The 14,917-nt window shown below is 34.0% G+C and overlaps 1 protein-coding gene across 6 annotated transcripts in view; it reads left to right on the top strand.

Moving 5' to 3' along the window:
* Positions 1-14,917, top strand: part of RIMS2 (regulating synaptic membrane exocytosis 2) — a 213,156-nt gene that overhangs the window by 49,380 nt on the left and 148,859 nt on the right. For 3 of the 6 annotated variants that reach the window (XM_036436629.2, XM_045581338.1, XM_045581337.1), the window contains 6 exons: positions 803-926; positions 2,390-2,436; positions 2,759-2,871; positions 7,949-7,996; positions 11,872-12,002; positions 13,870-14,041. In XM_036436629.2, the coding sequence (XP_036292522.1) occupies positions 803-926; positions 2,390-2,436; positions 2,759-2,871; positions 7,949-7,996; positions 11,872-12,002; positions 13,870-14,041 (635 nt within the window). The remainder of the gene's footprint in view (positions 1-802; positions 927-2,389; positions 2,437-2,758; positions 2,872-7,948; positions 7,997-11,871; positions 12,003-13,869; positions 14,042-14,917) is intronic. The other 3 variants (XM_036436632.2, XM_036436631.2, XM_036436630.2) reach the window with 1 other exon arrangement.

The raw sequence follows: 14,917 nt of genomic DNA, 5'->3' as shown, positions 1-14,917 counted from the left end.
TAGATAAATGTATATTTCCTAAAGTGTGTTACTCCTTGTCTCTTAATGGATAGGAGAGGTCCTTGACTACCTTGGAGAGGATTCAGTAAGACACTAAATGCTAAGCTTTTTACAAGAGAATTCAGACAAAGTGCTCAGCCAACTTAAAATGCAGACTCATGAAACCTATAAAGTGGTGACTAGTCTTGATAAATTTCTAGGATTAGAATTTTTTTTAAAATATATTTTATTGATTTTTCACAGAGAGGAAGGGAGAGAGATAAAGAACTAGAAACGTCGATGAGAGAGAAACATCGACCAGCTGCCTCTTGCACACCCCCTACCGGGGATGTGCCCGCAACCAAGGTACATGCCCTTGACCTGAATCGAACCTGGGACCTTTCAGTCCTCAGACTGACGCTCTACCGCTGAGCCAAACCGGTTTTGGCATAGGATTAGAATTTCTATAGGAATTAACATTTCTGTGTCACCAAGATGGTGACATAGTTCACTCCTGCCTCTGCTCCTCTTCCCAAGAAGATCTAACAAGTATTCACGCACAAGACATCACTGAGGAGATCCTGGAGATCTCAGAGATCATTGTTATGCAATTTTTCTTCCTGATCCTTGGCCTTTGGGGTGAAATATACCAGTCATCCCTGTCATCAAATTTTATGCCCTTGGAGGTGTTCTCAGTATGTTTCCTATTTCATAATGGCGGTTTTACTCTGTGGAGGTGATTGTAGGGTAAGATTGCTTTGTTTTGAGTATGTATAGGATTAGATTTTCTCTCTAAGATGTACGTTACTGATCCACACGACAGGTGATGAAGTGTTAGAATGGAATGGAAGGCTGTTGCAAGGAGCCACCTTTGAAGAAGTCTACAACATCATCCTGGAATCCAAACCAGAGCCACAGGTGGAGCTTGTCGTTTCGAGGCCTATTGGGTGAGTTGGGCTGAGTACTTTGCATATGGAAAGAGTTGACTACGGTAAACAAGTTATGAAGTGCAATCCAAAAAAACGTCTGATGGCTTTATCAGAATACATTCTTTTGAGGACATTTCTCTTACTAAAAACACCTCACCAAAAACCATGATATCTCTATCTGTAATGTTAATTACAAAAGAAGAAATGTTTATCTTGTTATTGTTTTTATTATTTTAGTAACTTAGTAGATGGTTGATGGCATCAGTAGAAGGGACTGTAGTAACAATTACTTTTAAAGGAAGTTTCATGGACTGTGGTCCTTCATACAGTGAAAATGAGGATCAGCTATATTCTATGATTTTTATTTTTTTCCAAAATGGAGACTTCAACAAAGAAAGGTGAAAAAATAAGCAAATGCCAGATACTCATTTGTTTTTATAGTTTGTTACCTATAGATTAAGTCGACAATTTCCAAAAGTTGGCAATATATATAGTCCTTTGCATCTAGGTTATGAGAATTACTCATTATCACAGTAGTCTTTCTTTTATAGAAGCTTATCTTCTAAGCCAGTGAAAAAGATACACTATACTTAGAAAAAGCAATTACATGTTATAAACTGAATAACAGGGAATTATTAAATTCATTTTCATGGTAAAAACCTTTTAGAGTAGAGGCTATAGAAATTATTTTGTGCTCTAGAATATAATGCCTAGTTTTCATTCATTTAGGAAAAGATTGGACTACATTATTTTGTTATCTTTTTATCCTGTATAAAATGACTTATATCGGTAACTTAGTTTTTGAAATGTTCCTTTCAAAAGTAATGAATGTGGCACATGAAATTTATCTGTTTTTCACTTTGTCTTTTCAAAGTTTTTTATTCTGTTAAAACTGTGCTGTATCAACCTAGTATATTAATCAAATGTATTTTTTCATATTAAAAGATACTCAACATTTTTGTTTAATATCTTAAATATTCTTTTATGTAATTTTCTGAATGATCTTAACCATTAATATCTACCCCTTTTGGAAAATCTCAAAAGAAAATGTACATTTTTTTGTGTGAAAATGCAGTTAAGTAGACATTTTGTAAGTCCCAATAAGGAACATGTTTACATTTTTCTAAATGGAGTTATTACATTTAAAAAGGTGCAATTAAATCTGAATAATTAAATTTTTGTTTTGGTGATACTTTATTTGCATTTTAATATTATCGACTTAGAACAACAAAATAAAGAATGGAATAGACTTACAATGTATCTATAAAACTTGTTGATTGCAAAAATCTTTTAGAATGAACAATTATTTGGTGAGGCATATAGACAATAAAGTATATGTTTTTATATAGCTGCTATAAATGAGTATGAATTTTAATATTTTAAAAAATGGTCTTAACTAAGAATATAGGTTGATAATGATGAAAACAGTAGTTGCATTAATTGTTGCAACAAGTTCTTGTTTTCCTTTTCTATCATTTCAGAGATATCCCTAGAATACCTGATAGCACACATGCACAACTGGAGTCCAGTAAGTTCCACGTGTTCTAGAAGAGAATGTTGTTAATGTCATTCTTCGGGAGAAAATGGAGTGTCCCGTTAGCCCCATTTCTACTCCCTCTCCGATCTGTCCCTTCCCCTCCATTCAAATCATTCGCGCATATCCCTCCAGAATGCTGAACTTCACATATTCTCCATGAAAAGCCTCTGATCACTCTGGAACATTATGGCTAGGAAAGTGGAATGACATTCTGTGGACGTTAAAAACGAAATTGAAGAGCTAGGTGGGGAAGATGATTAAACGCCAACGAAGAGCCATTGTTGTTATTCTTTATGTGTGATTGCCCTTACAGGCTCCAGCTCATTTGAATCTCAAAAAATGGATCGTCCTTCTATCTCCGTTACCTCTCCCATGAGTCCTGGCATGTTGCGAGATGTTCCGCAGTTTTTATCTGGACAACTTTCAGTATGTAATCACTAAGTTAATTTCTATTTTTGGCAGATGAAGTAGTGTTTTGATTATATGTTGCTAGTTTTTGGTAAAACAAAGTTCTTCTTAGACTATAATTGTGCCTTTAACCATCAACTTTCTCATTCTTAGTAATGAACTGAAATTCAATTTTTTAATTATTTACCATAGCTCTTGATTTATTAGTTAGGTTTCCTGTAATGTAATGAGCTTAAGAATTTGTGGAGGTATCTACAATGTGTTTTACTTTAGTAATATTATTCTAAAACTCAAGGTTATGATTTTTGCTCCATATCCTAAAATGATTATAAAGAGTCATGAACTTTTGAGGGAAATAAAAATTCTAAACTATACAAAGATGGTATGTTTAAGATAAAAGTAAATATTTCTGTACTTTTCCCTGCTTTTCAACCTTAAGGAAATTTTGAGTGGGGTAAGAATATTGCTCTGAAATATAATGATACTTGAGATGCTTTTGTCGACAGACAAAATTAAGTACATGAGTAAATATATAATTGACTACTGAATACACCAGATGATTTTATATTAAATGATCCCTAATTTGAACATTTTATAATGAAAGTTAAAAGTTCAATTATGTTTTATGTCTATATTAGAAGAGCTTTGCAAATGTAAGCCCTTACTTTTTTGTTAAATTCTTTAGTTTTATTTCCCTTTTTAAACCATTTTAAAATGTTAAAATATTAAAGTTTATCCATCCATATTTTAGGAAAAATAAAATTAGTATTGACAATAATCTTCCTCAGTTATTAAACTTGAAAATTTATGGATATTAAGAACTATTTAGATACTAAAATCCAGACACTGAGTTTTATGTAAAAATCAAACTATTCTTGGACTAATATTTTAAGAGCAAAAGGAAAAATCTTTACTAAATAAGCTATAAAACTTCTTTTATATTTTTAGGAGAAAGGGAGATGTTTGATTTTTACTAAATTTTCATTAATTTAAAGGAGATAATGGAAAGTACATGCACACTTAGTATTTTAAAGTTTATTGAACAAGTCATTAGACATGTCTTTTCTGGGGGTATTTTGATATAAAAGATGACAATTAAAAATAGTTATGCAAGGAAAAAACTGAGCTACTGTTAGGAGATTGTAAATGTCTTACTAAAGTAAATTTCTTCTCTATTCTTTTCCTTTCTCTTTCATAAACAGACTGAATTTTTCATTTGAGGACAATGGTCTTTTTTATTTTTCCACAATAAATAGAATCTTTCTCCTTATTCTCTTACATATATTGACAGCATCAATGTTGTTATTTATGGTCATATATATATATCTTTTTTTCCCACCATTTAGGAAGTGGTAATAAAAGCTGTTTTTCTTTTTTTTTTATGGCTGTATTTAAATAGTTCATCTTTAAGTAATGTTCCGGGTAGCTGGATAATGCCAGTATACAAATAAGTGTGTGTGTGTGTGTGTGTGTGTGTGTGTGTGTGTGTAATTGGCTTCAGTTGGTGAAGGAGGGAGGAGTGGAAATTATATTTCCATAAGTACCACTTTGTTACCTCATTTAAAAATCCCAAGGCCCTATTACAAATTGGACTAGGAAAGATTTAGACAAATTTCATATTCTTCAATTTTGCCTCATGGTTCAAAATGAATACAGTAAAAAGGTAACACTGTTAAATATTTAGGGGAAATATAAACAAAAATGTTTTACATATATTTATAATGTTATAAAGTTACAGTATTTAAATTTATAAATGATGCATGCCAGTTTCAAGTCCACGTAATTATAATCTACACTAATAAAAGAGTAGCGTGATAATTGACCATACCTTCGTGATGCCCACCAGCCAATCAGGAGTGAGTATGCAAATTAACCCACCACCCTAACCACTCCAAGCCTCTGTGCAGCATGGGAAGGCTGAAAGACAGCTCCGGCCAGAGCAAAGGCAGGAAGGCCCATTGCTGCAGGAATCTTCATGCATAGGACTTCTAGTTTTAAATGTGTACCATCTTACCACTTTCTTAGGAGTTAGAATGTGTATGTTCCAATAAGGTAATCTTTACAAATATAATATTTGTTGTTGTAATTCTAGAAAGTGTAGATAGATACATAAATAATAAAAATCACTTATAATCCTGCCACTAAAAGATGACTATTCGTATACATATAATTTTTTAAACAAATTCATGTATACTAGTTGGAAACCTTTTTCTTTTTACTAATATTGTACAGTTTTTCCTTAAACTTAAAAAAAAATCTGCTTAATATGATTTTAATACCTATTTATTACTCCATTTTTAACTTAATTTGTTATAATGGGATATTTTCGTTTCTCGTTTATGTTATAAATAACGATGCCATGGAAATTCTTTAATATAAATCTTGCATATTTTTGTTAGGACAAAATATTTGTTGGGATAACCTTCCAGAATTAAAATTGAAATATGAAAGGAAAAGAAAATTTTACGGCTCTTGAGATCTATTGCCCAAATTTCCCCCAAAAATATTTTGGCCAAATTACCTCCAATTATCTACTTAAAAAACAGATGTTAAGGTCTGATTCCAGTTCAGCCATAATACTACCGGTAGCAGCTGGGAATACAACCGTGAACAAGATAAACATGCATTTTATCCTCATGAGAGTTAACTTTCTACTTATTCTCTGCAGGCAGGAAAACATGAGCAATGTACCCTTTGGATGTACTCTTTCCCTTTCTATTTAATCCTGTTTCTGCCAACTGGAGGCAGTGTTGGTATGCTGGAATGATGTAGAGGTTGGAAAATGTGTGTCCACGTGTATCATCCTTTGGTAACACCCCTAGAAACTCACAGGGCAGCATCACAATTTCTGTATCCTTGCATTTTATCTTTGGGCATTCTTGCTTAGTGGTTGCCAGGAATTAGGACGATGGGAGTGGTTACGTAACAGGTGAATGATATCCTATGGGCCCGTGAAAAAGCTTTGAAAGTAGAGGGAGGGGATGGTTGCAAAGCACTGTGCTTGCACTAAGTGCCTTTGGATCACACACTTTAAAATGATTTGTCGAATTTGAATTTCAACTCACTTAAGAACACTAATAAATCAAAATACGTTTTCATAGCCAAGTCTAAAGTGTGAACTTACCGGTGAAGATTATTTAAATTGCCATAGAATTTAGACAGTTGATTTCAGAATTCCACGTGTTGCCCTTTTGAGATCATTCTAGAAGGGTGACAATGTTTGCCTTAAAGATTAGTTTACTTTAAAGTACTGTTTCGTTTAAAGTAATTTTTTAGTTTATGAAGTTATATTTACTTCCATCATTTTGATATTTTTGGTGTAAAACAGAGCAGGTGAGAGGGCAAGAAAAATAAAATCTACTAAATAAAGTATTTTGTTAGAACTTTTCTTTTTTCTTTTCCTAAATCCTCACCTGAGGATATTTTTACATTGATGTTTAGAGAGAGTGGAAGGAACAAGGAGAGACAGAGAGAGGGAAACATCGATGTGAGAGAGATACATCGATTGGTTGCCTCTGCAGGAATCAAGCATGCAGCTGAGGTATGTGCCCTTGACCAGAATTGAACCTGGGACCATTCAGTCCTCTGTCCAACACTCTATCCACTGAGCCAAACCAGGCCGGGCATTCGTTCTTTACTTTTGTGTACCTAGTTAATCTATATGCATTTCATACATCCCTTCCCCATTTGCTGGAGAATTATCCATCTAGAGTTGTGCAGACAAGGGTCAGTAACACACTCCATATCTAAACATTTCTTTCTTCCTTTGGATGTGTTTCCACACCAAAAGGAAGACAGCTTAGATTTGGGACTCCTTAGTTCTTGGAGAGAGAGAATGAGGATGACTCATGATTGAACGGTAGTCTACTTTCAAGGCCTTCTTTCCTTGTAGGTCTTAGATTTATGTCTCACAAAGTGTAAGTCTGATGATAGGTACATTGGGCAGTCCGCCTAGTCCCTATTAAGTCCTCCCATCTAGAAGAGGAATTAGATAAGAGAAACCCCCATGAGAGATGTAAGGAATGGAATGGAATTTTGGTGAAAAGCAAAATTAAATGCCTTGAAATCTATTTCCAAACCCAAAGATATGCATCTGATTTTGTTCCTGATTTAACTGTGGGCCTGCCTTAATAAAGGCTCACAGTTCTGATTGTTGTGGTGTTTTGGTTGAAACAAAATAAGTCAAAAGAGAATTGAAATTTGATTTCACTCAAAGACTAAGAAATAGAGTGATTTAATCAGAGGTAGGCTCTATCTTCTACCTTTATAGTATCTTACCTTTTGTTTGAGTATCTAGCCTTTTTCTTGATGTTCTGTTTCTCTTTCCTTATCTACAAATTGGAGATAGTACTGACAACCACCTAGTGTTATTGGAGGCAATAAACTTGCAATAAACTGCCAGTAAATGCTTAGAAAAATATAGAGAACTAAATAAATAAAAATAAATAAGATACATATTTTCATTAATAGGTATGATTATCTCAAGTGGTTCATAATAAATGTCTGAAAATGGTGTAAATTCTTAAAAGTTTGAATTACCTAATTCATCCAGTGCATTCCAGCATACTTTTATCTGACTGTGTTTATTCTTTTAACAATCAATGGTAAGACAACTTGACTACTGATTTTTAGACTTTTGTTAGACATATCATTTTAGCAAGTCACAATTCCTTATAAAAATGTCTTTTCACTAATAATTCTAAAATGCATTCTTATCTCATGTCATGTGGACTGTGATTTTTTTTCCTATATCGTGTGTGTAAGGGCGAAACCTGAAACTTCTTGCCTATTGGGTTCCGTTTATAATTATTCTTTCAGAGTTTATGACACTGAATATGTTATTTTACATTATATCCTAATTCCTGTTGTTTTTATTGCACTTAAAAAACTGATTTTAAAATTCTAAGATTTTATATATTTTGGCAAAATTAATTGACTCATTACATTGATGTACTTAATATAGATGTAGATTGCCGTGGGGAAATGATATTTGAAGGGTAGTCGTACGTGTTTGTTTTTACTTTGGTCTTTGAGTTCCAGCGTGTTGTCCTTTTGGTTTTGTTTTATTGCTTTTTTCTTTAATTTTGCTTACCAGAGCCAAAGCCTTAGTAGAAGAACAACGCCTTTTGTTCCTAGGGTTCAGGTAAAGGCCTTGTCTGCCTGATAGAAACTAAAGCTGTGTCTTACCCCTTTTCTGTATGTCTTTGGAAAATGCGTAGTAGGAAAACATGTTTTGGTATGTTGCTCCAAGTCATATGATTGACTTTCTAATCATTTTATGAGCCAGCTTGTAAAATTCTGCATGGGGATTAAAATACGATAAAAATTTAAAGAGACAATTTTTGTCAGTGATTTCATATGATGAACTGAATCCTAAAAGTCATAGGTTCAAAGTGACATTTAATGTAGATTCTACTTATATATGTAACACCGAAAGAAAAAGCTTATCTAACTGTTTATATTTGCCTTTTTTATGCAAGGTTGCTGTCTCTTTAAATCATTATGTCACTTGACATCTATATTTGTTTGCATTTTCCAAACGAGAACTCCTTGAGGAGATTGGCAAATATATTTGTACCTTATTGAAAATATGAATTTTATGCCCAATATATATAAGGTTCAACATTTGGAAAGTTTATTACTTTGAAAGAACAAAATCACAATCCCCAATTAAATGTGTTTGGTTTATTTTGGTTACACTTTGTAATTGTAATTTCATTTAATTTTTCTGTAGTAATTGGGTACAAGTTGTTTGCCTCTTTTCATTAGGAAACCCTTATACGGTAAAGTAATATCAATATAGTTTTTTTTTAAAAGGTAGTAGTATGCTTTCCTTGCTTTGCTGCATGTATTTTTTTGTGGTTATTGCTGGTTTTGAGTAATGCTAATTTAGTTTAAATATTTAAAATGAAAATTGTTCTATTTAATATTATATTATAAAATATTTACTTGTGCTACTCAGGTTCTGCTTAGGGAATTTAAAAATATTTACATGGTTAAGCTGGAAAGCTGGAATGATAATTATGTTAAAACAATTAAAATAATACCATACCTTTAAAAAACAAAACAAAACAAAAAACTTCACAGAAATCAGTGTAGTCTAATAATGATCATTGTTTCTTTGTTTCTTAAGTTTAATGTTTTATTAATGAAAATGTTTAATGTTTTAATGTTTTATTAATGAAAATGAGGTAAATATAAAGACATATGTCATTTTTAGAATTGTGAAATACATTTGTTATATTTTGGAGAATCAACAGATATACTAAGCATTCATTTAAAAAGCACAGATAAAAAATTTCAAAATGAGATAAAATAACCTAGCTAATAAAATGATTATATTTTGATAGTGTGAACTGAATATATATTAAAAACTTCTATGCAAGTCCTGTAATATAAAATGAAAATTGAAGCTATTGATCAGATGCCCAGTTTAAGAGAGTTTATTAAAAAGTGTAATTGTGATAAAAATCATTAAAATTAAAATGTGCCTGTTTCATATCTATATACAATACTTAAACATTTATATACTTGTAACGTTTAATTCAGTAAGTTCTTACATAGTATAAAAATATGGAAGTTATATGCCTAATATCTGTTTGTATAAAAATGAATATTACTGATAAATGCTATTTCTTACTTTCCATGGCATAAGAAAATCTAAAAAGAATACTCTCAATAGTATTTTTTAAATATATTTTATTGATTTTACACAGAGAGGAATTGAGAGGGATAGAGAGTTAGAAACGTCGATGAGAGAGAAACATCGACCAGCTGCCTCTTGCACACCCCCCACTGGGGATGTGCCCGCAACCAATGCACATGCCCCTCACCGGAATCGAACCCGGGACCCTGCAGTCCCCAAGCCGACGCTCTTCCACTGAGCCAAACCAGCTACGGCAAAAAAAGAATACTCTTTACCAGACATTTGAAATATATATCTCAGATGTTTAGCTGTAATGATTTCAAAAGAGTAAAAGTATTGCCTGTGGCGATGGCTTCAAGTGCTTAGTGTCAATCTTTAAAAAACAAAACAAAACAAAACAAAAAACTTCACAGAAATCAGTGTAGTCTAATAATGATCATTGTTTCTTTGTTTCTTAAGTTTAATGTTTTTTGGAAAATTATTTTTAGCTTTTTAGAGTTTTTTTTCTTCTCCTTAAGGCATCTAATATTGAATTTTTAATATCATAGAAAAACAAAGCAATTGGCTTTTTTATTTCTGTAGACAATAGAGAATATTAGAAGTTAATCTGGTTTGGATCACACATTTGAGAGGAACCATGCTGCATGTTATCTGCAGACATCTGTTTCATGTCATACACAGGACAGTCATCTCCTACCGTTCTGTTTTGTTCCCTCTCCATGTCTTTTTCCAGAACAACTCAGTCCTTTCCCCACTTCCCCTCCTCTGGATCTGTGTTCTGATGTTGTTAGGCAAGCAAATATGTGACCTTCTTTCTCCCTTCCAATGCGAGAGGCTCTGCTTTCAGGTTGATCCCATGACCTAAGGCCATGGTTCTCCCACTGTAATGTCCCTGGGAATTGGAGAACTTTGTTAACATGGTAATTCCTGGGCCCTATTCTGATTCCATAGATGAGAGGTGGGCCACAGGAATTTTTAGCTTCTTCCCAATGCAGGAGCGAACCCCGGACTAGCTGGTCTGTCCAAGAGGTGCAGCTCTGTGATGAAAACTTTTTGTTACACAGCAGCAAGATGGAACACAAGGACCTAGCACAACTGAGAGAGCAGTAATGACAATTTAAAAATTTTAAACAGTTCTCCTGTAGTTCTATAAGAGGGCTGATTCTATTTGACAAAAACGAACAAACAAAAAACAAACATATAAATAATTTTATATACGCTTCTGGTCCATCTGTCTTCTTCTTCTCCTGCTCGGCTACTCATTCCCTAATCTACAAAGTGAGGGAGGCAGCAGGCGCTGTTAGCCTGGCCCAGACCTGACTGTCCGCTTTGGAGAAGAGAAGGAAGGACTGACATGAGATGTATATTTAAGTTTTGTAAATGACTGCAACACGTATATTCAAGCGAAAGGATTAGATATTTTTATGGTGTGTGTATATAAACCATAAAATACAGGTTCTACAAATACCTTTTATTCCCAAATTTAAAATTTTTGATTCAATATCAATTTCAAGATAGTATCACGTGAGTTCTGAACCAATTTGTGGGTCAGAGCGACAGTTATAGGTCTTGACAGAGTCGAATCAGCCAGCTAGGTGTGGAAGGGCGAGGTACGTGTGTGGGAGGTGACAGTAGTTACATCAAATTAATTCTGCAGCTGGATCTGAAGTTCCAATTCCTAATTAAGGCATAAGGAAATTATTCACATTTCCACATCTCAAAACATCCACCCTTATTATTTTCTAAGGATGTGCTATATTCACATCACAAACAAAAAAAGAGACGTTATGTCGAAGAAAAACTTAAAGACACTAATTTATAATAGTTTTAAATACAAACTTAAGGAGTCTCTTGACTAAAGCTACTAGTAATTTACTGGTGCTTATGATCCTTGAAACGTCTTCTGCTGTGGAATCCCATAAAACATGTCCTTAAACATTCCCTATGAATGCCGTATAAAAAAGTTACTCTGTATTCAGTTCATTTTGAGCATTTATTTGAGCTTACTGTTGTAGGGGAGCCAAAATGAACTACAGTGATTTCTTGCATTAAAACTCAGCAGTCATTGTGTAGACAGTCCTTAGTTATGGTAGTATAATTATTATGTGCATGATAATAAGCAATCCAAATTAGCATAAGAAAATTCCAAGTAATTATGAATCAAAATGACATATTTGGATTAATTCCTCTATTCATTGAAGTTATTAAAGCATTATCCCTCTATTTTAACTAAATGCAATTTACTGAATGAAACTTATATCCTCTGCCAGAATTTAATGTAAGAGAATGTGGTGAATGAAGATATGAGGACATAAAAATGATTTTAACGTAGTAAATGTTTGAGCTGACAAATGAATATTTTTGCTTTTCAGATAAAACTGTGGTTTGACAAGGTTGGTCACCAACTAATAGTTACAATTTTGGGAGCCAAGGATCTCCCTTCCAGGGAAGATGGGAGGCCAAGGAATCCTTACGTGAAAATTTACTTCCTTCCAGACAGAAGGTAGGGATATGAAAGAAAAATAAATGTTTTTGAAAGTTAGTGAGAAATGTTGGTATCAATGAGTATTTTTATTCTGCATCATACCTTTCAGATACTTACGAAGTTTAACATAGCATAATAATTCTCAGGATTCAAAAAAGTGACAATAGATACTTTCAGATTATTTTTTAATGTATATCAAATATCTATAATATATATATTATTTTATTGCATATTTATTTCTGGGTGTGTGGCTTATTTCTTAAAGAATATGTTTCTGTTTATCAAACTTACGAAAAATTTGCCTCCTTTCAACACACTGCAGAGGCAAACGCTAGAAATGGTTCTAAAAGGTATTACTTATCGTATTCCTCTATAATTTCCATTTTCTCGGGCAAAGGTATGATTTCTTTAAATTCTATAAAATTAGTGAGTGTACTTTTTATTTCACCACCCCATGTGCTCAAGAGAATTTACCCTTTGGCCCAGAATCGGCTTCTTCATGGGTCATCATATTGTATGTCTTTGCTCATCAACATAAATAATATTGTTCTACCCCGATTTAAATAGAGGAATTAGGATTGGAGGAAAAGCTTATAAAACATTATGTGCTCATCGCCATAAATGTCAGGCACATGAGAGGCTATTCCATAGGACCTGGGAAAAGAAAGAAGTGACGAGTGTTACCTCCCCATCTTGATCTGCCTCCTGCCACCGGGACAGGGCATTCCCAAGGTCTGCTCCTTTCTCTCAGGTTGGAAGTGACCGGTCCCAATGTGATCTTAAATATGCGTCTCCACTTTGAGGTCCTCACTTACTTCGTTTAAGTCAGCCAGGCTGCTTTGGATGCCAGAGTATCCTCTGAAGAACCATTTCAGCTCAGAAAAAGATGACAAGGATGAAAGACGTTAAGAAAGGCCTTCCATCGTAGGATATAGAAATTTCTCAGAAAATATGCCAAGACCTAAAATTGTCAGAAGTTATTTGCTGTCTCACTTTATTTCACAAAGTTTGCTTGAGGATAGCTGTTCTCTAACAACTTAGGGTTGTCTTTTGGACGGGGAGACACTTTGAACTGGGATGGAGGAAGAGGACATCCATGACTAGAGTGTTAAATCTAGGTTACACTTCAGTTTGCCTTATTAAATTGCAAAGAGATCTGCAACACCAGAGGTTAGCCAGTCTCCCTCCCACCCAGGACAGAAGAAATCCTTTCTGAAATAGCCCTTCTTTAGAGCTTTCTCACTCCTTAGGAGGAAGTCAAGGCTCGCTTCTCCTATTCCCTTTCAGATGGCAGTGTAGACCATTCTTAAATTAGACAGCAAGGCTCCCACCAAATAAATCTTTCTTTCTGTCTTTCATGGAAGGAACTTTGTCTCTTGATGGAGTTTCATAATTCTCTCTTTAATGGGTGGAATAGAAGTAGATGCTTTAAAATATTAGTTAAAATTTTAGAAGGACCGGAGTGAGAGAAAACTACCACAGTGAAGTGGTGAACATCACAGTTTACTTGAGTTTTTGTCAAATGAGACTCTGGCAGTCTAAGTGAATAGCATATGAAGTGTCTTTGGTTAATTAGCATTTGGAAGGCTTTCAGTTGGACAGTTAGGAATAAGATTCTGTAGTCTTGTTTAGATTTTGAGAAAGGTATTTAATTATCTGATGGGAAAATTTCCAACTTAATTGAAATGTTGCTATTATTGAGTCAATACACATACGTGATATAACTACACAACTTACAAATTTTAATAGTAATTTTAAAGATTGCAATTTTTGATAAATTTGTGGCAAAACTTGACCTCTTTCCTGAGAAATTTTACATTGATAATTTTGTGGCAAATTTAAAATGAAGTTTTATATAAGTTCATGTATTCTAATTTTCTCCTAGTGATAAAAACAAAAGAAGAACGAAAACTGTGAAGAAAACATTGGAACCCAAATGGAACCAAACATTCATTTATTCTCCAGTCCACCGAAGAGAATTTCGGGAACGAATGCTGGAGATTACCCTTTGGGATCAAGCTCGAGTTCGAGAGGAAGAAAGTGAATTCTTAGGAGAGGTATCTGGAGTTATTTTAAAGCTTAAACTGTTCATCCCCTACTATGTTTTTGTTTTGTTTTTTAATATGACCGTCAGTAAAAGTCTCTATTTTGAATATCTGAAAAGTAAACATGGTTTATTTAATGGAATGGGTTTAGCTACTGTTTTAAGACAGAATTTATTGATGTCATAAAAAAACAATGGCTTTAAGGACTCCGTGTCAATATTCACATGTTTATTCTTACTGTATTCTCATGTCTCATTGTTGAACGATAGAGTTTCACAAATATATATTGCTGTTTTATAATGTGCGCATATCATTTTAGTTGACTGAACCAATCATACTGCTCTTAGTTCAGTCATTTCGTCCTGGATTTTGTTTAAGCTTTGTAATATACCTGTAATATGCTAGGCTCTGATGCTTCCAAGGTGAATACAGCATCATGTTACTTCCTGGAGGAATGTATAACCCACTGGGGATACAGATGAGTGAATAGGCAGTTATAATACGGTATGGCAAATGCTGTTAGAGAGCAATGCAATAGGAACATGTACATACTTGCTGTGCAAAGGAGAGGCACCTGGTCCAGGGGCCTAAAATTTCCGAAGAGGGACTAACAAGACACTAGAATTGGAGGAGGGCGGGGAGGAGGGGAGTGTTAACAACTGCACTGAAGCTGGAAGGGAAAGTGGTAAGAAATGAGACTTGGAGGTTAAACTGGCACCAGATTGTGTCCCTTACTCTGTCCCATTAAAAAGTTTGGATTGTATCCGGTGGGTAGTGGGAACCAATGATAGATTTAAGGAAGAGAGTGGCTTGATCCTATTGGATCTGAGAAGAATATTTTAGTGCTGTGTGGAGAATTACTTAGCTGGAGAGGGGCAAGCTGAGAGG

Source organism: Pipistrellus kuhlii, unplaced genomic scaffold (assembly GCF_014108245.1).
Source record: "Pipistrellus kuhlii isolate mPipKuh1 unplaced genomic scaffold, mPipKuh1.p scaffold_m20_p_14, whole genome shotgun sequence".
Classification (NCBI taxonomy): Eukaryota; Metazoa; Chordata; class Mammalia; order Chiroptera; family Vespertilionidae; genus Pipistrellus; species Pipistrellus kuhlii.
This window is presented reverse-complemented; position numbering and strand designations above follow the sequence as displayed.